This window comes from Numida meleagris, chromosome 6 (assembly GCF_002078875.1).
Source record: "Numida meleagris isolate 19003 breed g44 Domestic line chromosome 6, NumMel1.0, whole genome shotgun sequence".
In the NCBI taxonomy this organism is placed as follows: Eukaryota; Metazoa; Chordata; class Aves; order Galliformes; family Numididae; genus Numida; species Numida meleagris.
In genome coordinates this window covers 22,202,384-22,229,026 of record NC_034414.1, presented here as the reverse complement: position 1 = coordinate 22,229,026, position 26,643 = coordinate 22,202,384, and the positions used below count along the sequence as shown (strand labels likewise).

Sequence of the window (26,643 nt, the reverse complement as noted above, 5' to 3'; positions counted from 1 at the left end):
TTTTTCCCCACAGATCCAGAACCCCTCCTGGATCGGCAACAACGGAGCCGCTTCCCCTGTGCCCGCCTGCGTCGTCCCCTGCGAGCCGGTGCCCTCCTGCATGTCCCCCCACGCGCATCCCCACGCGGCTGGCGGTGTCTCCGACTTCCTCGGCGTCTCCAGCGCCGGCGGCCACGTGGGCCAGACTCACGTGGGCGGCCTCTTTGGCACGGCCGGTATCGGCCCCGGCCTCAACGGCTACGAGCTGAACAGCGAGCCGGACCGCAAGAGCTCAAGCATCGCGGCCCTGCGGATGAAGGCGAAGGAGCACAGCGCCGCGATCTCCTGGGCGACATGACAGGGCTGCGGCCCAGCGCCTCGGCACGCCGCGAGAGCCAGCGGGGAAGCCGGGAGACCCTCCCGCCAGGACTCCAGCCAGCCCTTGCCTCCTCGGGGATGTGGAAGCAGCACTTTGAGCTACCCTAGGTGTATAGAGGACGTGTGTTAACATAAGTGGCGTGTGCCCAGCATGGACAGGGGGAGGTCCCAGCCTCCCGGCACCAGGTCAGGACTGTGGGGCAGCGCCGCTGCTGCCCGCTCTGGAGGTGTCCTCTGCCATCGCCACTGCCTCCCCTGGGACCTGGATGCCTTTTCTCCCCGCTCCTTTTTCTGACACCAGATCTGCCTTTCTGGAGAGCAAGAGCCCGCCGGCATCTCCAGCAGCTCCCCCATCCCAACATGCATACAGCTCTTCCCTCCTCAGAACCCATCTGCCCTGTGCAGGGGACAGGACGGGGACTCTGGCACCAGCGAAGAGACACTCTTCAGGCTGCTCCTGCCTCATGGGAGACATGACTGAATGGGGTGAAGGGATGCCCAAGGCCAGAAACGAGGCAACGCCATCCCACCTCCTTGCACCCCCCTTCCTCCAAGCAGGAGGTGAAGCACGGAGCTTAGGGGCCTCTTGTGCGGGCACAGCGCTGCCACACTGCTGTCTTTGATGGCTCTTCAGCCATCCAGCTCGAGTTGTGCTCATGAAGTGATGGCTGCCTGGCCCCGCCAGCACCTTGCAGAAGGTCACACTCCATGAGCACTTGCAGTTTCCTCTGTTATAGTTGTGGCTGCTGAGTGGTAGCAAAACATGTTCCCTGGCTTTTACAGGGCCAGGAGTCACTGTCCTCTGCTCGCAGGTCCCACAAGAGCCCCCAGAGAGAAATAGCTTGAGCGGAGCATGCAGCCAGGGCTAAGTGAGAGCATCCTCACCTTGTCCCTGGCCAGCCCCATGCAGCAAGATCTCTTCCCATCACCCCTCCATCTCGGCTCCCCAAAACCATCTGCCAGCACCTACCCAAACCTCCCCGTGGGGAAGGGGAGGGTCTGGGGCTGGGGCTAGTGGCACTGCCTCATCCCTGGACACCCCAGTCCCCCCTCACCTAGCAGAGTGAAGGAAACACCAGAGCTTGCTTTCTCTCCCAAAGTCCCACCCATGGTTTTCTCTCCACGTGCTCCCACTCGCACGACTCTGTTAAGTATGGTCTCCTTTGCAAGGAAAAACCTCTCTCAATCTGTTCAATGGTCTCATAGCACCAGAAATAATTTCAGAGTTTCCTTCTGCCCCACTGAAGGTCACCAGCACCCATAGCACAGGGTTTTTGCCCCCATACAACCATCACCTCACACTCGATCCACTCTAGGTCCAGGGAGATCTAGCGGCCCTGCAACGGGCTGCAACCAGGCTACAACCAAATGCCAGATGCAGGTTAACTGTGTGCCATATGAAAGTATTTCTTCAGTGCCTAGACATTGCCATATGCAACATAGATGATTACATCAATGTTAAATCATATGTAACACATACTTATTGGAACATGGAAACATTCGTAGTACTGTTTCTTGTCTCTCTGTAAATACGCTGAGATGCCTGGCTCGGGAGCAACATGCAGATAAGCAGACTGTGTGGATGACCTGGGCTTTTCCCACAGAAGCAAATAAGGCATCCCAGCCTGAAGGTTCAGCTGAGTTATTGGACTAAAATGTGCTTCAGGTGCTAAAAATGAGGCTGATTATTGAATGGCTCTGGATCACTGCCCATATCTCTCTTTTCTGCATGCACTGGCAATAATGTTACAGTTTAAACTGCATTGAATGCCACCGTTTACCTTACCCCAGATTTCCTCGGCCAGAGCCCTCTTCCCATGTTGCAGGGGGAAAGGCGCTTTTCCATCACAGTGCTCAGCCCCCAGAACTGAGTAGTGTGCAGCAGGTCAAGTGGGTGCACAGGGATGGATGCTGCAAGGACGTGGGTATTGCTGGCTGTCCCACTGGGCAGCCACGGCCATGATAGGGCTTTGCTGCGCTCTACTGAAGCTGAAGGGCATTCCTTCCTCGACTCCCGCAGGCCAGGATTTCACCCAGGCTGCGTAACAGCACATGGGATGAAGAGCTGCATCCTCTCCTCCTTGTGCACTGGCCTCTGACAACCCTAACCACCACCAGGTGTGCCCAGCCCTGAGCTGCTGTGTGCTCTGTAAGTGCAGAGCTCTGCTCCTGTGCCCCACTCCGCTGCTGTTTGCCAGCACAGCCCCACTGCACCCGCTGTCCTGCTGCGTGGTCCTGCCAGCAACAGCCTGGGCATGCAGCGACGCAGGCAGGTCTTCAGCTGTGTGCATCTGTAGTGACACATATTTTTTAATTAATTTAATAGTTTTTTTAAACTAGCTGTTAAATTAACAAGAAAAGCTGTATATAAATATATATATATATATATATACACACACTTTGATATATGTATATATATATATCTTAACCTAGCCAACCTGCAGCTACTGCATTTTTAAGGGTCACAGGGTCAGTGCTGTTCTTGCAATTTCAAGCTACCACAAGGATGCCTTTTAAAATAATAATAATTATTATTTTAATACCTTTCAACTCTATTTATGACTTTCTTCTCTATTTATTTCTTCTTCAGTATTTCACTCCTGTCCATACATGGAATTGCAGTTCCCTGGCTGGGATTTAGATGCCTTTGAAGCTGCACATTTAGCACCCCCTCCCCAGCCATGCTGTTTCCTGCACGGTGCAGCACTGCAGCCCCAGCACCCTGGGCTTCCTTGCTCTCAAGATGCCCTTTCCAGCCTTGCAGAGGGAACAAAGGAGGCTGTCTGGCATTGCCCGGGGTTGGAAACACACAAGGCAACCCAGATTCCAGGTCTAGGAAAGGCAAGCAGGGAGAGCAGCACAGTTCCCAACAGGGAACTGACCGGCAGCCGGGTGCTGCTGGCTGCCAAGTGCCCACAGCAGTTATGCATGCAACAGCAGCAGCTGCAAACCAGTGGTGAACATCCCACAGCTCCCCCAGTTGCTGTCCCCTCAGCCCTTTAACTTCTCTGAGCATCTCCTGCTGTGTGTGCTGGAGCACATTTGGCCTGCAACATGGGCACAGCAGAGCCACCCGTGTGGACACCCGCTGTTCACAAGGCAGCAGAGCTGCTGCACACGTGCATGGTACCCCCTGCAGCACTCCCCTGGGGAGCAGGACGTGGGGGCTCTTCGGCAGAGGGGGCTTTTTGGGGAGGGAAGGACAGGTCCCATATTGCAGAGCAGAGCAGAGCCTTGTAAAACGTTCTCCAAACAAACAAAGCCAAAAAGGTAGTTTCCTGGAAAAGGATTTGAAAAACAATCAGGCAGACACAGAGCTCTGTGTTTATTTTGCTGCTCTGACCGACACAACAGAAAGCAAACAGAGCGAATTAGAAATTAAACCCAAATGGGAACAGGGGGCGGAATAGGGCTGAAAGTCATCCCCAGCCCTTGTCGAGCCCGAGGAGGCGGCCTGGCGCAGCCTGGCACCCTGCTAGCTCTTTGCTGGTGCCCACTCCCCACATTGCTAGGTAGGTAGGTAGAGCTAGGACTTTTGTACTACTGATTTTTTGAAGGACAGTTTTCAATGTGTAATAATATATCGGTTTAGGTGTGCAGTGTTTGAAAGAGAGACTGGGAGAAAGAAAGAAAACAAACCTCAATCAATATTATTGTTTTTGTTGTAAAATATTGTAACCTTGTATAAACGCAAACATTTTTTTTTTTCCTTTAGCTTAAAGGCCTGGGGTAGAACATATTAAAAAAAAATTAAAATGTTTTTAAAAGTTCAGGAAAAAAAGAATAAAAAAAATCATTAAAACAATGCCATGTGAGGTTTGTGCCATGCGATGTTAATGCCTATACAGCCATGTATTACCAGTTCATTACAGCGGAATATTAAAAAAGGAACAAACAGACTTGCAGCTTGGTCCTTTCCATGTTTTTTCAAAGTAAGTTATTGCACTTGCAGCTTTCTTTTTTTGTTGGTTTATTTGTTTGTTTGGGGGGCGGAGAGGGGCTGGGATTTCTGGGCGCTAATTTTTATTTTTCCAGTTTTTTAAAGGGGTGGAATTGCTGGGAAGGCCCCCGCTCCCGAGCCCCCGTCACCACGGAGGTACAAGCACTGTTGTTGTTGTTTTGGTTTGCAATAAACTCCTTCTCTTCTCTCCTCTCAACTGGAATCTGTCTGTTTTGTTCCTGACTCATGACAGATGAAATGTGATCAGAGGGGCCTCCAAAATCTCACGTTAATTGAAGTTGGCAAAAAATACTAACAGTGCCCTTTTGAACTGCTGACACAGTGCAGAATGGATTAGCCGGGGGTAGATTAACAACAGGTGGCAGCTCAAGGGCCCGCTGGCCCTGCCCTACAAAGAGATGGCCGCCAGCCCGCAGCATCCCGACGGCCTCCCCAGTCCCCACCAGCCCACACGGGGCTCACTGGGCTGCGGGCAGGCTGAACCCCTGGGCTTGGCCTCTCCCTCCACCCAGGGCAGAACTCATCTCAGCCCCAGAGATTCCCTGCACACACCCATTCCTATGTCCCTCACCTCATCCCAATGTGGGGAAAACTCCACGGCACTGGCACCAGTAGCTTGGGTAAGAGCCCAAGCCCCCATGTCATGCACAGGCAGAACCGAGGAGGTGCCCAACAAACAGCAGCAACCTACTGAGAGCAGCAGAGCTTTCCATCAGCTGGCCGGGAGCACCAGCTCGGTTCAGCTGGAGCAGGGCTGTTTTCCATCTCACAGAGAAACGGATAACGCAGGTGCTGTTGCAAGCTTATCCATTCCTCTCACTTGCAGAAGAAAAATTCCTTCCCTCCCCAAGCACTCAAAGACAGATTCTCCAGATGTTGGCAAAGCTCTGACTATTGAGAGAATAAAGCCAGTTTCAGTAACATCCTGCTTGTATGGGTTTACATCAGAAATCGCTTCTGGCCTGAATGTTGCCAAAGAGCTAAAAAGTCTCTCCATAAACTCCACAGCGGCAGGGCCCAGATGAGAAGCGTGCCACCTTTTGCTGAAGCTGCACTTTCCCACTAGCTTTACAGGAGTTGTTTTAAACACACGGCAACATTTTTGGCCGGGAGACGTGGCTACAGCGCCTAGGTTAACGCGTTCCTTACCTGTTGAGAATATGACTTTGAGGCAGGGCAAAGTTCAGGTGGTTTTAATGAAAAACAATTTTTTCTTCCTGTAAACTAAACAGATTTGCCATTTTTTTCTTCCTTTTTTTAAAAGCGGGTTATTAACCTTTAAGCAGATGTATGTACAATAATCTTCTCATCGGCAAGAAAGGTAACAGCCGTGCAAGGTGCATCTATTTATGGACAGATGGAGCCCACATGTAAAGGTGTTGCATTTAATCTGAGGCAAACAAGTGTTTATTATTTGTGAAAGGATCTTCCACTTTCGCCCGCTTGTCAGTTCGTAACTTACTCACAGGGCAAAGACAGATGCTCTGAGTTAGCAATGCGCTCCTTTTGCTGCAGCCTTGCTGAATTCCTGGATCTCATTTCACGGTCCCTTCTGCTTCCAACCTTTTCCCCTGTCTGTCTTTGTATGAAGTGTGGCAAATGGGGTATTGTTCCCCACCAGCCCTCCACTGTAGGCACCCAGCACTATCTGTGTGTAGCATGCAGCTGAGACCTGGCCAGTGAGTTTTCAGATGGCCAGGCCATCAGGAGAGAAGCAGCATTTCTCTGGACTATGGTCTTTCTAAGGGACTCATCTACTGGATGAGTGGTAGAAGTGAGCAGTTCACCCTGGGCAGGTGAGTATCCATAAGCAGCACTTTGCCATCGGTCCCAAGCTTTGGCTTTAACTTTCCAGGTTCCCACTGCTGCACAGAATGGGAGCGGGGGCAAAAGAGCTAAGATTCATCCTGAAAAGCAACATTAGCAGCAACAAATCTCAATTGCACATGAGAAAAAACTTACATGGTTCTGTATATCCTAAGCTCTTCACGTCTGCCCATCAAATGGTCCAGCTTCCACCTTTTTCCAATCCTCCACCAACTGATATTTAGGCTAAAAAATCCAACTGATGATATCGTAATTCTTCTAGTATTTTCTTATAATTCTGCAGAAATAGTCACAACACATATTATTTCTGTTAAATTCATTTGCCCCCCTGTCCATCTTACCTGCTGTCTTTCCTGTTCACACATCCAAGTACTGAGCACTGATTCAAGTTCATAGACCTAATAAAACCATGACCAAGTTGCATTGATCTTAGACCACAGTTATTGTAGAGTTGTCATTCTAGACTGAACAGGAACACTTCCTATTTATGCAAGAAAACAGGCAAGTGGAATGAGTAAGGGAAATTTGAAGAAGAATTACTGGATCCTTTTCCAGACAAATGAAAACAGCAAACAGGCAACCTTGCAGGGGAATACCTTTGAGCTGTGCTGCCTATTTTCAGTCGGAAAACTCCCTGTGTTCTGCTAGCTCCACGCCACTCCACTTAATTGCATCAATTGTCGCTGTTATCCTTTAATGGGAAACATAACTCACATTCAAAGCAACCATGAGAAGCTGCAGACAGGGGAATCCTGAAGATCAGCAGAGGTGGGACTGCATTACAGCCTTTTCCATCAGGCTGAAATTACACAGAGTGCAGCAGGAATGTCTCTAAATGGCTTTAAGCCAGGAGAAGCTGAAGCATGCTGACACTCAAAGTCAAGGCTAGCGGTCCTCTACCTTGGTATTGAGCTACCCAAAACTCTAAACAAATGTGTCAGACAGTGTGGCCACTCTGCTAAAACAGAGGCTTAGGATACTGGTGTTCAACTCTATTTTTACCCACACAACTCCTAAGGCCATGGGTACACCACAGCTTCTCTCCATTTGCTTATCTGCAATAATGAGGAGGATGCTGGTCTTACTCAAGCAGGAGGACTGCGATGCTCAGCTTGTTGTTCTGCTCATACAGCAGTGGTGTGCACTGCAAAAACAATTTACAGTATGTACTCGTATGCTCACAACAGCAAGAGGTACAACCAAGACACTCCCAACTCAACAATAAACTAAAAGCCTTCCAGATGATATTTCTGCTAAGCAAATGCACCTCTCCATGTATACCAATGCTTGCAAGAGGGTTGAAGTGATCACATGCTCACAGGATAACTTTCAGGTGCTAACAGAAAGACACAAGGACAACTGTGGTCAAGTTTCTGGTGGTTTGACAGAAACAAAATTTCTGGGCCTAAAAGTTAAAAAAAAAAGAAGTCAGTATAGGTGGAACTCTGTCTAGTATTTACTCTGCTCCTCTCAAGTCTTCAAAGACAGTTAGCAATTGGACCATCACAGTTTCCAGCACACATTTCTTCTAAAATGACTTTGCAGAACTTTCTTTTTCCTTGCTGTGAGTACATGGAAGAGACTACGACTGCAAGAACTACCTGTACAGCACAGATGGAGCTACATTAGTTTGCAAGCGAACGAATGTGTTTTGCGGTAGCCCCAGCAAAATTTAAACATGCAAATTGTTAAGAATTACAAAAAAAATCATACTTGGTCTTATCTCCACTAAGGCATTTTAAATCCTTTCTCTCATTGGCACTGTCAATTTATTTTTCTTTCTTGTGTTGCACTGTGGTCCTGTTATGACAGTAGCTTTCACGTGAAAGGGCTGGATAGGAGACTATGCAGTACTAATTAACCATGTTGAGATTCTTCCTGATCAAAACATGCTCTACCTGTTCTAAGCATGCAAGTTACAAGACGCTCATTATGGAGCTTTCAACACAGGGAAGAAATAGTTGCTGCAGTAAAGCAACTAGTGTTTGAACTGCACCAGCAAAAGTACGATGGGCAGCAGGACATTCAAGAGCAGGAGATGGCAAAAGAGGGCAATGCATGTTAGGGCTTGAACTGGCACATCCCGCAACAAGCCAGTGGGGCTGTGAGGAAAGGAAGAGACAATACAACATAGGGAGAGCTGGTGATGCTAAAAGTGTTCTCTCAAGACTTACCACGACTGGGAGGGCACACGGTGTGGTCCATACCCCTCACTATGCACAGGCAGGAAGGTGTATCATTCATAGGCCCTTTTGCAGCGTGCTCAGTAGGGAATGTGATGGAACAAAGAGCTGTTACCACACTGAATTCCATCGTTATGACGATTCAGCCAAGGCTCTAGTCTCAAAAGCACAATTCTTCAACATTTGCTGTCTCTCTTCACAAAAAGAGAAAGGGTCTGTTCCCTATTTCTCTAAGATAAATGCTACTGTCAAATCTTGGCAGAAAATAAGAGTAACAACGATTTGCTCAAAAAAGGTGACTGGGATAAATTCGTGCAAAGCAAACTTCTGCTTCAAAGAACCATCCATTCTGCTTATGGGCAAGACAAAATACCGACAGGTCTTGGTGACACACATGGTGGATATTCAAGTTCAACATAGACTTGTGTAGCAAAATAGCCCACCACTGCAATTCTCCCCTGTAAATGCATCCATGTTTCCTTATGAATGCCAGTGCAGCTCTGAAAGTGAAATACAACAAATGCTCCTTGGATTTACCTTTTAATATAGCAATATTAAACTCTTTTGATAACATATATACAATGAAAAGTTAACAGTGATCTTAATTCAATGACTAACAATAAAATCATTCCAGTCATATAGGTACATCTTACCTTTATAGGTTTTGCATCAAGAACAACAAAACAATTATAAACACAGTGAGGAAGTAGGTCATCTTACCCTTTTTTTTTTCAGTCAATTGCCCAATTTTCTCCATGGCGTAAGCAGAGAAAAACTACCATTTAAATGAGACAGCCCTATAAAAGCAACGGTAAAGTGCTAAAAGACAAAAAATGACTGATACAGGTCACTGGACATTTTGAGGACAGAGAATCCACTCTGACACTCTGGGATGCAGACACAAAGACCTGTTGCCTTTTACTGACTTGAGACCATAGACCAGTTTAGAAGGGTTGGGTAGGCTGCCCCCACCCAAGAATATTCCACCAACCAGCTGAAATCCTCCATGTCTTTTTACACATTGTGCACAATGTGTAATCCTGGCTTTACTGCAGAAGAACCAAAAAATCACAGCAGCTTCACAACTCTGCGCAAGGAAGATGTAACAAATCAGTTACACTGTTAAGCTGAGATCAGTCCCAAAAGAAAGACTGAAATTCAAGTGACCGCTACACTGCCACAGCCACCCATTTGAAGAAAATTTCTCAGAGGAAATATGCTGGTATCTCTTGATGCTCAAGCACCAGGACATAAACTGACAGAAAGATACAGAAAGAAACTTCATGAACACACAAGATTGCAAAGGAGAAATAGAGAACAACAGACATTCCTATATCTTGTGATACCCACTGTGCAGCAGCAGATGTTGTCACTGCTAAAGCTATCCTCCTAACTCCCTAACATCCCTCTCACAGCAAGTCAGGAATGAAACAAAGACTAGAGTGGAAAACATTTACTAGTAATTAAACGTTCCCAGAGATTTGGATGATACAGTTTACAGGCACGTCCCAGCGGAGTTATGAAGTGAAGCATCCCCTCAGAGCTATTGTTCCAATATGATTTTCATTCACAGCATATCCACTGTGTTGGGCAATAAGATAAGTCTTAGTGGGGGTGAGACAAATAGGAGCAGATGTTTCCTGTTTCTAGCCTGACTTTCATTTGGTTTCTGTCATTGCTGCCTACCCAGCTTAGGAGAGGGGGTGAACTGTGATGCCTAACACTTGTCCTATTGTTTGAGGTTTGGCAAAATCTGAGAAATAAGGTTGCTCGCAGTGGAATGGAAAAATGGCCCTTCGAGTAGGCTATCCCTGTAACTGGCAGCAATGGACATTTAAAAAAACGGTTAAATCGCCCTTATCTGGTAACAGACATTTTATTTGTGGAGCTGGAAAAGAGATTCTTTTCTCAGCCCAACTTGAGATCATCTTTAATATCAAAGGACAAGAGACAATGGTCCAGGCAATTTTATTTCTAATTTTACTGCATTTAGTTTTCTAATTCAAGTTAATTTCAGTGTTGAGAAACATTTCCAAGGCTTGTAAGGAAGGTAAGGGATCTCCACAGCTCTGTGTTTCAGTGGCAGCCTGCAGCAATGGGTTCCTTAGTTAAATTACAAACTAAGGGCCAGCAATTTTTTTTCCAGCAAGTTACAGTGTGTATTAATAGTACCTTGCGCATATCCCTGCACATTAAAGCTGTAAGTAAAAATTTCTGTAAATTGAAGTGGTTTACAAATCAGTATTAATACAGACTGTTTGCTGAACAGGATTCAGACATTAAACCTTTACTTCATAGCTGCTGTTGCAACGTATGACCATGATGCAAAATTGTTACCCGGCTGCTCTGTTTAATAATGGAAAGCAAACATACAGTAAAATCGAAAGACACATTTCTCTCTGTATAATACAACTAGTTTTGACATAGAGTCCTAGTCTCTTGCATCGACGCAGCAGAAAACCTGAGATTTATGCAGAAAGAAAGGCTACAGCAAGTGGAGTTGTATCCTGCAGGTCTCTGCATTAAAGACCATCCCGCTGTGTGCCTCAATTTGCATAAACAAATTTAAGTAAGAAAACGGTTTTTAAACCACGTAACAAAATACTGATTTTTGTTGTTGGCGTTGTAAAAAAAATAAACATTTGTCCCACTAAGCAGAAAATAAATGTTTGTTACGTAGGTACGTAAGCCCAGAATTAAGCTCGAGATGGAGGTCCACCAACCACCCAGGAAATAAGCTCCTCCCAAAAGAGCACTTATACATTGCAGACAGTTGCTTCAAATGGGTGGATGCTTACAAATCAGAGGGCCATAGCACATTCAATTGAAGAAGTCAGTCATGCCACAGAGAGAGAAATTCAGTTTTATTCTCCCAGGTGCACTGCCTCCTTTGGAGAAGTGTTTTCTTGACATTTCTGGTAGGACTTGTCAATAGATTCAATCCTCTATGAGTAACAGAGAAGCAGTTGTTCAGCATTCCACTACAACTTAGTGCAATATAAAAGGAGGACAATGCACCAGAATACATTAATTCCCATCTCCCTCAGATATAACCTGCTCTCTAGCATTTTTTTTTCTTTCAGAATCTTATATTCTTCTTAGCACCTCTTCTGCTGGTGTTCTCAGTGCTCAGGTTTGTCTCACAGCTGCCTTTACAAGCTGCCGATATTGGGAAAGCTCTTCAGTTTCTCAGGAAAGTCATCTTTGTATAGAACAGGGTCAGCACGGTGCTCCACCACTTTCAGAGGCATGGTCCCAAAGACAGAGGCAAACTTATTGATGCATTCAGATCTGGTGAAAGGGAAAGCAGTATTATTAAGAACCGCAACAACCAGGCTGGTTACCAGCTCCCACACCAACATAACTGGTAGAAAAACAACTCGGTAAACTTCCCTCAAGTGTTTGTAAGTATTTTAGCCATGTTGACTACCAGTAAACAAAAAGAGAGCCTCGCTGCAGAGTGAACTGAAGAGAAGTTGGTGTTCTTTGATTTATCCATTTAATCACAGAGAAGAGCAAGGGGATGCCGGCAGCAGCACATGTGCACACGGAGGTCAAAGCTTTCCCTCTCCCTCCCCCTAGAATTCCAGTCATTCTTCAAGCAATGTACATGCTGTAAACCAGAACAGATTAACTGCCAACATGTCTCTTAAAGGGCCACTATTGGGTTGGTTTGGCTCATAACGAGAGTTTTGCAAAAAATAAGCCTCTGTGAAAATGAATTTCTACAGAAGTCTCATTTTCTTCAGACTTCTTCAGAAGCTACGTCTTTTCCTGGAAAAATAAGCATGCCTCATTCTATATGTGGCACTGATTATACTGTAACTCAAAGGTAAAGCTGAATAAAAATTAAAATGAAACCAACTAGCTTATTTTCCTTGTCTAAATAGAGATACTGAGCAGTGAGGCATCACATTAGCACAGAGGAGATCAGATCACTGACAATACTTTCAGTTTTAATAATTTCAGGTGTCAGTAATGTTGTGAAAGGGAGCAGCCATGTGCTTCAAAAGCCAAGCAAACAGATGTTTAACCTTACAGTGCTCCTTTAGCTCTTTCACTGAAAGACGTGCTACCTGTGGCAGTAGGCAAGGAAAACGTGGCTAATCTCACCTCAGTCAGCGCTCAGCTAGCATTAGCTGCTTACTTTATAATGCAGCTCTTAAAAGTTTCAGACACTGAGAATCATGACGACAGTCCCCGAGATGTAACACTACAAGAAAAAGGGTCACATTTCTTTTGCTGTTTGGAAACTAAGAGAGAGGAGTGCTCTGACTCAGCTGGAGAGGCTGCCGTGCTGCAGGCGCTCCTGGAGCAGGTCTCTCTCTCTCTGCAACCACCGCTCTCCCTTCCTGACCCCTTCGAAGGGTTACGGGGGTCACGATGGCTCCAGGATCACTTTCCTGAACAGACCCAGTCAATCACACCAACTGAGTGTGACAGTTTTGTGATGGAGACTGCTCAACACTGATCCAAACACTCTTTTGAAGTAGATGGGACAGCAAAACTGGTTTTCAAAATTAATTCTTCAGTCTCTTGGCCATCCCATGGCTCCCTCCTTAGCTAGAGTAAACGTCTGAAAAACACAAAGTTCAAGTTGTTGAAGAGCTACATCTCTGCACAGCTATTTTCAATCCCCTTCCTGGCCTGAGAAGTGTCACAAAATGACTTCATGGGTGACACTTGAATGGAACATTTAATACAAGTAAATACAGAAATTTCCCTTCGTCCTATCTTCTCATCTCCTCATACTTCTTCCCACTCTACCTCTGGGTTCAAATCTTTGTGCTAGGAAATAACCAAAAAGGAGCTCAGAGAGGAAGAGGAAATTGTGCAGTGGCAGCAAACTGCAATTGGAGGAGTTTCATAGCAGGAAAGCCCAGACTTCACAGGCTAGGAGGTAGATGTGTACATGAGAAGCCTGCACAGCTGCCGTGCCTCGCTGGTTTCTGGAATACAAGGCCTTTTACTTCTACTCCACTGGTTCAAATCTGCCTCTGCCAAGAATGACTGAAAGACATTGTAATGTAACAGCTGCTTGGTGGCCTGTGTGAAATGAATTAGTTATCTCAGCCTGCTGCCTGGTTGGCAGGTGTCCACGTCACAGCCACCATTGTCACAGGCGGAACTAAGCAGCATCCTCTGAGCAGAACATAAAACCAATTAGATAGCAGAGATCCAACTGCTCTCTTCCCCGAGAGGTCATACAGCTAAATTGAATTTGAAGTCTTGGAGAAATACCAAGATGGACTCCCTCTACAGCCAAACTCATTCCATGGTAAGACCAAGCATACCAGTACAACATCTTTCACCGATGAGAAATCACCACTTTGTTGTTAAAGACATGTTAAAATGAAAAAAAAAAAGGCAAAATAACTACGTTCTAATTATTCTGGCTGAATCAGAAAAGTTAGCCCTCAGGAAACATCAAACTCAAATAGTAGAAGCAACTTTTTTAGGTGAAAGAAATGTCACACTCAAACCACAACATGTGTTTGAAGGAAAGTTGCCTCTTTCAGAAAAATTTCCTCTTTCAGAAAAATTTCATCTCCTTCACTGAAGCAAATCACTTGAATGCTGAAGTATTTGCCGCTTTCAGATAATATAAAACAGAAAGGACATCTAGCACATTAAACGCTGAGAAACAGGAAGACAAAAAACATAACATGTTGTCTTACATGGAGGGTAGGTGTTTTTCTTGGCTGTGTTGTTAGCTCTGCAAATTCATACTAACAGAGGCATCTTCTCTTCCCACAATTATTCATTTTTTCCTTGCTCTGTTGACAAGGTGCAGTTGTGCTCAACAAGGAATTAAGATAGTGTGAACTGAGAAACTGGGAGCCCTGTTGTCCCTGTCAGATTGGATCAACTTTGTATCTTGTAAGGTCTTTCAGCTTCCTCTACTTTGCAACCCAAATATTTTTGAGGAGGGTAACTCTGCACCTACACTCTTTAGTCAACCACTATCTGCTCAGTTTGCCTCTTGAGGGAAAGCGTTCCTATTTTGACTTCAATAAATACTTACATGCCCTAAATAAAACACCACTGTCATTGCTGCTGCAGAAGCAGCTCAACTCTTTGCTACATTTACTATACAGTTGCCCTCCAAGCTGCATTTTATAGAGTTCTTAATTTTTTGAAAACCAGATGCAAAGATGCTAAATGCAGAAAACTTGTTGCTACTTAAACAGCACCTGTATGTACAGGGATTAAGAGATCCTTCTAAAGCTTCTTCTGCAACTTGATGTAGGTCTAGGCCAACCTAGGGCAAGAAGGTGATTCTTCATCCAAAGCTTTCTTTAGTTAATGTATTTTAATGATGGAGCTCAATAACCCTGTGGTCTGAAGTCTTTTATTTATTTCAGAGAAATTACACAGCGGGAAGAATAGCTGCATTGCCTTTCACATAATTCACTGTAACTATCCATCAGCATTAGCAAAAAAAAAAAAAAATTAATTAAAAATCCCTTAGTAAGAGAGAGAGTTCATCTGTTGCCATCTTTCCTTTGTCTCTGCTGAGAGTGACAAAACACTCAACAGAACTGACTTTCCTGGACAGATCTCCATAACTGAAATCTCAGCGCTTTCTTCACTTACAAAACAATCATCAGGCAGTTGCTGTGCATCTCTGTACTATTTCAGAAACAAAACCCCAGTTGTTTCACAAACAGCAGGATGATCGCTGGATATCTGGGCAAGTAACTAGCTCAGGCTACCCACTCACAATCTGTGAATGATGATAAACAAGAGCCAGGCACTTGGGGAATCTGCAAGTGAAGCTGATAACAGCTCTTTGCCTGATACTCCAGGCATTATTTTGGGTATCCAACATTGTAATGTACCAAGTTATTGTTTCATAATACGACAAGTATTCCCTGATGCATATATCTTTTCCATTTACCTTCTCAACTAATAACAGAAAATAGCTAGCATACCTATATGAACGTTACCCAGGAAATTAGCAATTAGGAAAATTTGCTCTAGAACTCACTATCATTTTTTATGCACTTAAAATGAATAGTTAGTGTGGAAGATGAAAGAAAAACAAAAGAAAAAGAAAAAACCCTTCCAAATTTTCAAATAACTTCCATAGGTTGAAGGTAGATAATAATAGCAATATGGAATGAAAAGATATTAGGTGTAGCGTGTACTCTCAGAATTAACGATCTTCAAAATGTATGAATACATTTAAACTGTATACCACCAGGTTTTCTCCTGCACCCAGACTCCAGGGCAGTATTCACACCTTTAATCCAACAAATAAAACATGCAGATGTGCAGTCAGTGTAACATTTCAGTTAAATCTCAGTTACTGTCACTGTTAGAAACTACAGTGGAGAAGCAGCGCAACAGTTTAAACATGTTCTGGATAGACTGCCAAAGATACTTTACTCTGAAAATACAAGAATTGCCAGAGACATGGAAAAATGACCTTTACCCTGCATCATAATGCACTTTGGAGGAAAGATCGCTTTTTCATCTTCTGTTTTTATAGCGCTAACCTTAATGAGAACCTACTTCATGACTGAAATTCCTACACGCAGTTGTAATACTAACAACACGATCACAGGAAAGCTCACCTGGGTTCTGGGAGTCCATTCTGTGAGCCAGTGCAGAACAGCTCGATAAATGACATCCTCCTGTGCTTCCTTCAGCTAACCTTTAAGATCCACAGAGCCTCCAGCCCCCCCTTTCTAAAGGAGTTTTCTACAGAGTAATTTTTACTGTCTTCATGGTCTTCATGAGTACTTTTTACAACTGACTTTTATATATATATATATATATATATATATATTTTAAAGCTAGCCATATTATACATCCAGTCCAAACATCTAGTCACTAACTTTGGTTGTTTTGATGTCAGTGCCTGGCATCATGCTCGGTTATTAATCAGCCAAACTACATATGTACTTGTGTGTGCTGTGTAATGTTAATACATTAAACAGATGCATGCATATACTCTTCTTACAAATAAGCCCCCAGCCTACTAACCAGTTTTGCATTAGTTCACTGGACACCTTTCAATAAATATTAATTCTATATCCATGACAAGAGCGATAAACTACTTGTTTCACAAAGAGTAGGATGGTCCCTGGATATCTGCACAAGTAACTAGCTCAGGCTACCTGCTCACTATTTCCCCATCAATTGTAAGGCTGCAAATAATTTTCCCCAAAGCTTGCAGAGGACATGCTACAGCCTATGAAGCCAGAGGGGAAAAGCCTTTGTCAGCCCCTGGTTAATTTCACCTAATAATAATTAATGTATATTTATTCCCTGCTCTTTTCAAACAACAACTTGAACAGCTTTGAGAAAGTGAGCAATGTTTCCCTTATTTTAAATATTTAGTAGCCAATGCAGAGGGAAGCTTAATGCTTGGTCAAGGTTAGGAAGCCATTTTACTATAAACGGGGAAATGGAACTCTTACAGTTATCCAACTTACAGTATTTCACTAAGCATTCACTGCCTTTGCAAACACATACTTCATTTCAATATAAAATTCTCACAAAATATAATATTACTGCCATTGGTAGAAAATGCCACATGGAATTGTGCAGGCAAATGCCCTTCATTAATGGAAACAATGTAATTCAGAAAGACAACGTATAAACAACAATGCAAACAACATTATTAGTAATTTATATCCTTGTTAGTCAATCATTCTTCAGTAATAGAGCAAACTGCCTGGATTTAAAAAAGAAATCTCATATTCTTTACAGTTTAAGTTTAGAAACATGACGTTACTGAAAACACTGCAAACAACCTGTATTTCATATGCATCCTATACACTTTACAGCAAATCTGCTAAAAATAGTACCCTTACTGAAGTTCTTCCTTGCAGTAGTCCACTTTTCAGCGTCACGTTATCCACTGTGGGAGTGACTTACGTTGATCAAATCCAGGAGACATTCTTTCAAAATCAGTATTTTACAGAAATATAATCAGCAAGTGTTTTTGATCCTAATTTAATGGAACTTCGGATAAGATTCTAGCAATCAGAGGAATAAAGGGTGGTCACTCACCTTTCCACCATGTGTGTCTGGTCCAGTGATAACCCATCGATTGCTGTGCATTCTGGACATTTGAACTTCTTTCGTGGGGTCACCTGCACAAAGGCATGCCAGATACCATCAAATATCAACAGAAGGGACATTAATCTCCTTGCACAGAGAACAGTGCAATACCTCTGAACGTGCCTGCAGTGTAAACTGAGCTGTCTCAAAAGGGGGGGGGTAGGGGGGGTTGATTTAAAAAAAAAAAAGAAAAAAGAAAAAAAAAAGGAAAAAAAAGTCACTCCATTCCTCCATTCAGCTCCATCTGGCCTGGCTGACTGCAAAATTCACAGGGGCCCAATAAAAACGGCTTGGAGGGGTTTTTCCTTCTGTAACTGAAAAGAAGTGGCGATGACAAGCTCCTTAATTCCTGTTTAATGACTGTTTTCTCACTGCCAAGGTCCCTGTATAAACACCATTTGTTCTTGCAGCCATAACAGCGATGAAATATAGCTTCCCATACTTCACCGTAACGTTAATCCAACAGACGCTCTTTTGCTCACTCCAGTTAATAGCTGACTGGCAAACTCTGCAAAGCTCTCCGAATCACACAGAGGTGCCAAATTACTCTGCTGTGCCCTCATACAGCTCAAAAACTTTTTCAGCAAAAACACACACTTTATCTTCTAAAGACTCTTCTAGGAAATGCAGCCACCAGTCCCAGTAAATGATGATGGACAGAAGGGAAAGCAGACCCCATTAATTGAAGTAACGCCTGGTGGCCTCTAAATCTCATTCCAGGTTGACACACTTTGAAATGAATGTACAGAGTGAATGTCCAGACTTGAAAACGTGTCGAAACATGTCAGGAAATTAATTCAGGGATAAAATGTTCATTTAAAGCTGATCTTGCAATTAACATTCTTGCAATTAACATTCCTATAAATCAGCTGTTGCTAGACCACAACAGAGAGCTGCGGATAGTTGGCTATTTCTTTCTTTAGTGACTTCAAATAGTTAAAATGCACATATGTTGGTTGGTGTATATATATATAAGCCATCATTTAAATTACCTTCTTCATACCTCATCTGGTTGTTCAAAATAACCACCAGAAGCAAATGGTAAACAATTCTATGTTTCCAGTTAGCATAAACTTTTTACTAAAAACAGGCTTTCCTACTATGGAAGTAGAATGAGGCACCATACTGGGGCAAATGAGAGAAGATGATTGAGTAATATATTCAAATCTACTAAATAAATTCAGAATCATAGAAACTTTTGAGTTGGAAGGGACTTTTAAAGGTCATCTAGTCCAATTCTCCTGCAATGAACAGGGACACCTACAGCTACATCAGGGTGCTCAGAGTCCCATCCAGCCTGACCTTGAACATCTCCAAGGATGGGGCTTCCATCACCTCCCAGGGCAAGCTGTTCCAGTGCCTCACCACCCTTATTGTAAAAAACTTCTTCCTTAAGTCCAATCTAAATCTCCCCTTTTTTAGTTTGGAACCATTTCCCCTTGCTCTATCGCAGCAGATCCTGCTAAAGAGTTTGTCCCCTTCCTTCTTACAGACCCCTTTAGATACTGAAAGGCAGCTATCAGGTCTCCCCAGAGCCTTCTCTTTTCCAGGCTGAATGGCCTCAGATCTCTCAGCCTGTCCATGGAGTGGAGGTGTTCCATCCCTTGCATCATTTTTCTGGATGTGCTCTAACAGGTCCTCAGTACGTACTGAGCACTCCCCATCTGGACGCAGTACTCCAGATGAGGTCTCACCAGCACAGAGCAGAGATGCAGGATCACCTCCCTTGCCCTGCTCATCACACTTTTTTTGATGTAGCCCAGGATACAGCTGGCTTTCTGGGCTGTGAGGGTACTTTGCTAGCTCATGTCCAGTTTGGCATCCACCAGTACCTCCAAGTCCTTTTCAGCAGAACTTTACTGATAGTGGGGGTTGCCATGATCCAGGTGCAAGACTCTGCACTTAGATTTATTGAACCTCATGAAGTTCACCTGGGCTCACAGCTCCATCCTGTCTAGGTCTCTCTGAATAAAATCCTGTCCCACGGGTGTGTTGCACCACACAGCTTGACATCATCCACAAACTTTCTGAGGGTGCACTTGATCCCACTGTTGATGTCATTGATGAAGATGTTGAAGAGTACTGGTCCCAGTGCTGACCCCTGAGGGACACCACTTGTCACTGATCTCCATCCAGATATTGAGCCATTGACCACCATTCTCTGAGAATGATGTCACAACCAGTTCCTTGTCCATCAAACAGTCCACCCATCAAATCCATATCTTTCCAACTTGGAGAGAAGGATGTTATGGGGGACCAGTTGAAAAAACAGGAAAGAGTTCTGCTTCTCTGCTTATTTCCATGAGTGCCTGAGCTCAAAGAGGCTCAGCCTCTCTGTTCTACTGTTAGGGCTGCTGCTTTTTTTAATAATCGATCTTAAAGAGGGTAGATTTATGTTAGATATAAGGAAAAAATCTTTTACAGTGAGGGTGGTGAGGCACTGGAACAGGATGCCTAGTGATGTGGTTGATGCGCTGTCCCTGGAGACTTTCAAGGTGAGGCTGGATAAGGCCCTGGGAACCTGATCTAGCTGTGGTGTCCCCGTTCATTGCAGGGAAGTTGGACTAGGTGGCCTTCAGAGATCCCTTCCATCTCTAAAGATTCTAGGAAGGACTATGTCAAAGGCCTTACTGAAGTTCAGACAGATGACACCAGTGGCTTTTCCCTTGTCCACTGACACAGTTAACACCATCACAAAAAGCGTCAAGGTTGGTGAAGCAGGACTTGCCCTTGGTGAAGCCATGCTGGTTATCCCGTATCATCTCCCTCTCTTCCACTTGCTTAGCATAGTTTCCAGGAGGATCTGTTCCATAATCTTCCATGATCTTCATCTACATGAATACGTACATGTTTTTAAGCTTTGTAGAGTTAGACTGTGGAAAAGCCTTACCTTAATGACTGATTTGCCAGTGACATTTGCCACTAGGAAATTCATGGCAATATCTTCACAGTTCATATGGGCATCCACCCAATTCTTGATATCTCCAGGCATTTTGTAGGTGTAAAGATAGTTGAAATACTGCAGCACAGATGGAAAAGGAGAGAAGATAATTTTAAACACAAATGCAGTAACTACAAGACACTAAATCTTTCAGTCACTGAACAGCGGGCAGCTAAGGATGGATTATGGACAAACTGAGATATCGCCTTCAGCCAAGGACTGGTCTAGAAGATGAAAAACATTTTTGGACACTTAAGTGCATAATTATTCCATTCCTGAGCAGCACACTGATTTCTTTACAATTGTTTTGTGGTTTGTGTGTGTGTGTGTGGTTTTTTTTTCCTTAGGTTCCTTTCCTAGCAACAAAGCTGCATTCATTGCAAAATATGCTATGTTCTTATGAGTCAGGCAAACCAACAAGAGTTCTTCTGTAAGTTTCTGAAAGTAACAGTTTTATTTCACAGGCAGAAACAAATCAGTTGTTTCCACAGAAAGAGTAGGAGTCTTAGGAAAAGTTGGCAACTGGTTTTCTGGTTGTTGCAGAAAACTATTATGGCACCACAAGACACACAGAGAATACAGCTCTTAAAGAGTAGTTCATGTTGTATACCACAAGTTGTATGTTACAGATACCTTGTGATAAAATGCTGCCCCAGTGAGCACCATTGAGACTTCATTGGTCCATTCTGATTCATATTTCCATTTGTTCATCTCATGGTCCCAAAGATGCAGTCGGCCTGGATATCCAACCAACCTATCTGGGAACTCACGCCAAACCTGAAGAGAACAAGAAGAGAACAAGAACACTGTGGTAAACTGTCTTGCATAGCAAATACAAATGTCCAGATGAAATGCCTACTTTTGGGAGGGTACCAGTACAGTGGGGCAAAGACCATTTCAATTCTCATAAGACCTAATTCCTGAAATCAGAAGATGCCTGGCAAAAATACAAAAATCCCCGAGCTTGCTCTGGAATGACCCTACAGTTCAGGGATGCCATATTTCAGAGTAAACAGTCACTAAGCCATGCTGACTTTCTTCTTGTAGAGAAATACAACCAATTATTCAAAAAGATTTTAACACTAATTAAAACCAAGTACAACTAAAACAAAACTTCTGATGTTAAAATCAGTAGATACGGCTGCAGTTTAACTGCTTTCACAGGTGGCTGGATCTAACCAACCTCCTTCCTTTGATAGGAATAAGCTTAAAATCAACTTATATTAAAATATCTCTGGTGTTCTTTAATGGGTGCTTGGATGGATCTACTGCTACATGGAGGGCCTGTTTGCCCCTGACTTGTTCCAAACAGCTGGATACAATCAAGATACCATCCTTGTCACTCCATACATTATTTTGTAGCTGACTACAGGATCAAACACAGTAGACGAGAACAAGGAGAAGGGCATCATTAATGCAACCTCAGTTCTCCACACTCCTAGCCACATTAAATAATGGACAATTTTTGCATAAGGAAAAAAGAGAGAAAGGATTATAATTATTAAGGGGGGTCTGAATTCTAATTGCTTGCTAAATACACAGTATGCCTTTTTAATAATCAGTAGTGAAGTCAATATTTATCTGCTTTATTTGCAGACAAAATATTCAAAACTTGTCCTTTATTTTGATCAAAATAACTGCTAGATTTGTTGGAAAAATGGGTGTCTTGACTCTTTGACATACAGTGCTAAGTCACAGGAGTTTCTGTTTCAGATTGGTAATGCGTAAGTAAACAAACACATATCCAAATTTCACTGAGTATACCGGATCAACAACAACAATTCCCAAGGGTCGCTTTACACGCTAATCTTTTTTCTCCGAACAAAACACCAAGAAACCCTACAGCTGATTTTGCAGTTTAGGAAGTGTCATCTGGAATTCCACAATACTGCAAACCTAACTTTGCCAGCAGTTCACTGAGGGCACTTGCCATGTGCCAGTATGTTTCAGCTGAGAGGCCTGGATTGTAAGGACTCTATGCAAGTGTATCCGGTCAAAAAAATATGATAAAACAATCAGCATTAACTTACTGCTTCTGTATCTATGTTTCTGTGATTCTGCATTAATATATACCTTTTCATCTACACATCTCAACACATTTTTATTGCTGTCAGTTAATATAGCTTCAGAATCCCATGATGAGAGCGGTTATTATTTCAAACATACAGATGAGAAAACCTGCCAAAAATCACACAGGAAACAAGAATGGGAACCAGATCTTCTGACTCTCTGTCTTGTGCTTTAACCAGAAATCAATCTTTCAAGACAGTTCTAGGGCACAGGTACTTGGATAGTATTTAGATAGGACAACCATCTAACAGAAGGCTCTGGAACTCAAGAAACATGATTCACAGGACATTGTTACAAACTGTTGCTATCAACTAAATATAAACAAATAAATAATAATAAAAAAGAACTCCAGACAAGACAGTGAGAGCTTGAGATACCTACAGTGACATGACAGTAACAAAGAGCAAAAAGACAGAGGTATAGCCACACTCTCAAGATTTTATTCCTTACTCTCTAGGTCTCAAAATACAGTGGTTATATTTCGCTGGTTTTATTATTATTAATCTACTATTAAAACTCTCACTTCACAGCTGTTAGAAGGCACCGCCACCTAAGCTACTGAGGATCAGCAAAGAATTTGACAGAACACTACAGATCCATACCACACTGGGCTAAGAATCCTTGTAAAAGGAACGACACGCATATTAAATGCAGCTGAAGGAAAGATTAAACTCAGCTACTGCTTCCCAAGGGACTTCAGTGCCTTCCCAACACTCAACAGCAGATTCATATTCTTTCCAGTTTTAGCTCTCAGTGTCATCTTAAAGAGTCCAAACAACATAAAATAAAAGCCAACTAAAATGCATGTTGCTAATACAGATTTCTTTGTATCACCGTAAAGCCCAACATTACCCCAGCTCTGGCCTCTGAAAATTGTCAGTTTGATGCACTTAAAAATAACTTAGCTGTATTAAACAAAGATTCCTTTTAAAAGTAATGCTATCTAAGTCAGTGGAAAAGCTTGGCTTCTTCTTAATGTTCATCACTGGCTCATTCAAAGCTAACTCTGGGAAAGGCTCCAAATAGCTGCATCCAGCTCACTGCCCAAATCCATACAAATGCTTTGTGCCAAAATTATTATGTACAGCTACTGCTTAGAAGAAAGCTTTCAGAATAGGAAAAGCGGTAATTTTTCTTATGCTACTCCCTTTTTTGCAGTCAATTTTCTTGTTTGATGGCTGCCTATAAATTTTTAGTCTGTTGAGAATACATTCCATCTTAGACAGTGATCTTATTAGCTTTCACAGGCTAAAGAAGGATGGCTTGAGTTAATACTGCTAAGGGACACAGCCAGGGAAGAACATATTGCCAAGTGAAGAGGAGGTATGCTTCTTTGCAGACAGCGCTATTCCAAGGACTCTGCTAGACAACATCAAAACTAAATATTTTTGGATGAACTATCTCCCAGATTAAAAAAAAAAAACAACTCAGAAGTTCTGACTCAAGATTTGCTAAAAATCCTGTGAAAAACACCAAGAAAAACAATGTTTTTTTATTTTCAAGTTAACTTCTGCAAATGATATAGACATTCAACCTAGCTAAAATACCCTTCACCCTCACTTCCCTACAGTCTATACTTTCTAGCCTCAACTATTTCTCTGTGCCACCAAAAGAGCAACCATAGCTCATTCTCTATGCAGCCGAAAGGACAGAGAAACACTTCTTTTTCCAGAATCTACTTCAACATTTATGCATGAAAGTTATAAGATTATATTAACAGTTACATGCAACTTCAGGAACTAATTGAAATTTTTAAATTTTCTAGTTGTATGAACAGAAATACAGTCACTGTTTCCAAAGCTACCCGGCAACACTGTAAGAATGGAACACTAGCTATCCTCAACAATTTAAAGAAAAATTGAGCTCTGAGACAGATAAGACCACTGAATGGTTTTAAACTAAAAGAGTAGTGATCTAGGTTAGATGTCAGGGGAACATTTTCACTCAGAGGCTGGTGAGGCCCTGGCTCTGCTGCCCAGAGAGCTGTAGGTGCCCCACTCCTGGAGGTGCTCGGGGCCAGGCTGGATGGAGCCCTGAGCAGCCTAACTTAGTGTCTGGCAAACTTTCCCATGGCAGGGGGTTGGAACTGGATGATCTTTGAGGTCCACTCTAACCCAAGCCATTCAATGATTCTACTAGCAGTAGGCAAAAAGTTTCCAACAACAACAAAAAACCAGAAATGCAGTAATGCACAAAACTATTTTGTCTACAATGAAAATGCACTCAGAGCAACAATCCCAATTTATACTTTTTAAAAATATATCATTTTAATAAAAATACTTTGTAGGGACACCTAACAATGACTTTGTAACTACCTAATAAGATATCTTCATGAACTTCGTACTTGGAAACTGTTATCCCCTTTTCAGATTGACAGAAATGTTAGCACTCTGCCCTGGGGCCAGCTGAGACTCAGAGGTGGGAATACTAGAATGCATACTCTCAGTCTCTCAAACACCAAACACTTTAGGAGCAGCCAACGGTTCTGCTTTAATTTTTTAGGATTATGATATTTTAAATACTTGCTCCTTTTTTTGGCTCTCTGATACTCTCTCTGTGAAAAACAAAGATTGGTAATTAGGAAAAATTGTCCAGCCCTAGCAGATTATTTCCAGTGCCTCAAGCCATGTCTGTGATTTCACCATGTAACGTACAGAAGTAGTCTTTTTTCGTAAGTCAGAATGTCCTGAGTATTCTTATGCTACTTTAATGCAGCAGCACACAGGGACTATTTTTCTGCTTGCTCCAATAGATTTATGCAATGCAATAAATCACTGTACCATAATAGCTCACTTTTAACAAGTAAAAAATGTCTGACACTTTGAGTGTTACTATAATTTTTTATGGCTGAAAGTGTACCGAGATCAAAGCTTCTGGGTTTTTTTTAGACTTGCTCTATACATTCAGACAAGTCTGTGACAGGGAGGGGTTTGGCCATATGTTTAAATGTAAGGTCTCAAGGATATCAGGAGGAGAAGAGAAAATTACGAAATGTCACGTTTCTAACCCTTCTTGCGACCAAAGCAGAAGCAGAAAAACTTTTAAAAGAAAACTTTCTAGTAACATTATACGCTGCTACTGTTCCCTCTGGATTCCCCTGCAAATGAGTCAAGAGTCAGAGAGATACTTTTCTGGTAACACACATAAACAGATAAATAAATTATCACAGGCTGAGGACAATTTAAACATCTGGGAGCCAGCTCAGGCTTGTCAAGCAAGTCACAGACACTCAGGGACAGGAAAGATCAATCTTCAGCCCTCAATTTCTGTGCCAGAGAGTAGGAACTACATTACTCACCCTTCTTAAAAGGAAAACTGTATATTTATAAAATAATCTGCTTCTGTATTCAGAGACATTTTTACTCATTTATTTCACAGGGAAAAAAAAGCAATCTCAAAATGTAAGGGTTTAAGCTTCCCATGGGTTTGTCTCGACTATCTGCTCAATAAGACATTTTAGTTTTCCATCTATGTGACTGTGCACTAAGATAAATTCTCAAAACTAAAAAGGAATAAGATTTATAATACAAAGGTTTTTAGTCTGCCAGTGTAAGCAATTGCGTGTCCAAGCAGACACCAAACACAAGGCCCGTTGCTCGGGCAGTGCCTTCAGCCAACAGAAGGTCAACAAATCAGCCAGCACAGCCAGGCGGTCAGGCTCAGGGACGTAGCTGTCACCTTGTCACTCTGGCCACAGGGCAATTCACTTCAATTTTCTTTGCCTCACCTTTTTGCAAGAGGATAACACTTTCCTGCCTAAGGCACCAGACTCAGTGTATATGAAGTTACAGATATTCTCAATTGTGGATGTTTAAATTAATGCTTCAGATGCCTGAGCTTCACAGTACTAACTCGTGACTTCTGGCTGACACACCTGAAACTCAACTGCAGTGGTGCAGTTGAAAATTCTGCTTCAGAGCCCTCCAAACCTGCTTTGACAGTAGCAGAGATTCATTTGGAACTACTTACATGGTTGCTTAGGTTTACTCTTGTTTACTTTGAGCCAGCTCAAAGTAGGAAAATCAAACTGGAAATGGAGCCAGAACTTACACAGCATGCACATTATGGATTTACTATTTTTTATCACATTAGTTCACCCTCAAAGTAGTAGTTAGAAGCATCAACACGGACAAAAGTAAGTTGGCTTGCAGAACTGCCAACACTTCATTGCTTTGCTTAAAATGTTCTCTGTAGTGACCAGAGTAGAGAGAAGAAGCATATGTTGCCAC

At 43.0% G+C, this 26,643-nt stretch overlaps 2 protein-coding genes across 2 annotated transcripts in view; one reads left to right on the top strand and one right to left on the bottom strand.

Moving 5' to 3' along the window:
- Positions 1-6,421, top strand: part of ALX4 (ALX homeobox 4) — a 29,888-nt gene extending 23,467 nt beyond the window's left edge. The window contains exon 4 of the mRNA XM_021402265.1: positions 14-6,421. Coding sequence (XP_021257940.1) covers positions 14-337 — 324 coding nt within the window. The 3' untranslated portion in view covers positions 338-6,421. The remainder of the gene's footprint in view (positions 1-13) is intronic.
- The window catches only part of EXT2 (exostosin glycosyltransferase 2), a 77,225-nt gene continuing 59,437 nt past the window's right edge, over positions 8,856-26,643 (bottom strand). Inside the window, exons 11-14 of the mRNA XM_021402264.1 lie at positions 20,978-21,121; positions 20,294-20,422; positions 17,353-17,435; positions 8,856-11,619 (exon numbers count right to left, since the gene is read on the bottom strand). Coding sequence (XP_021257939.1) covers positions 11,481-11,619; positions 17,353-17,435; positions 20,294-20,422; positions 20,978-21,121 — 495 coding nt within the window. The 3' untranslated portion in view covers positions 8,856-11,480. The remainder of the gene's footprint in view (positions 11,620-17,352; positions 17,436-20,293; positions 20,423-20,977; positions 21,122-26,643) is intronic.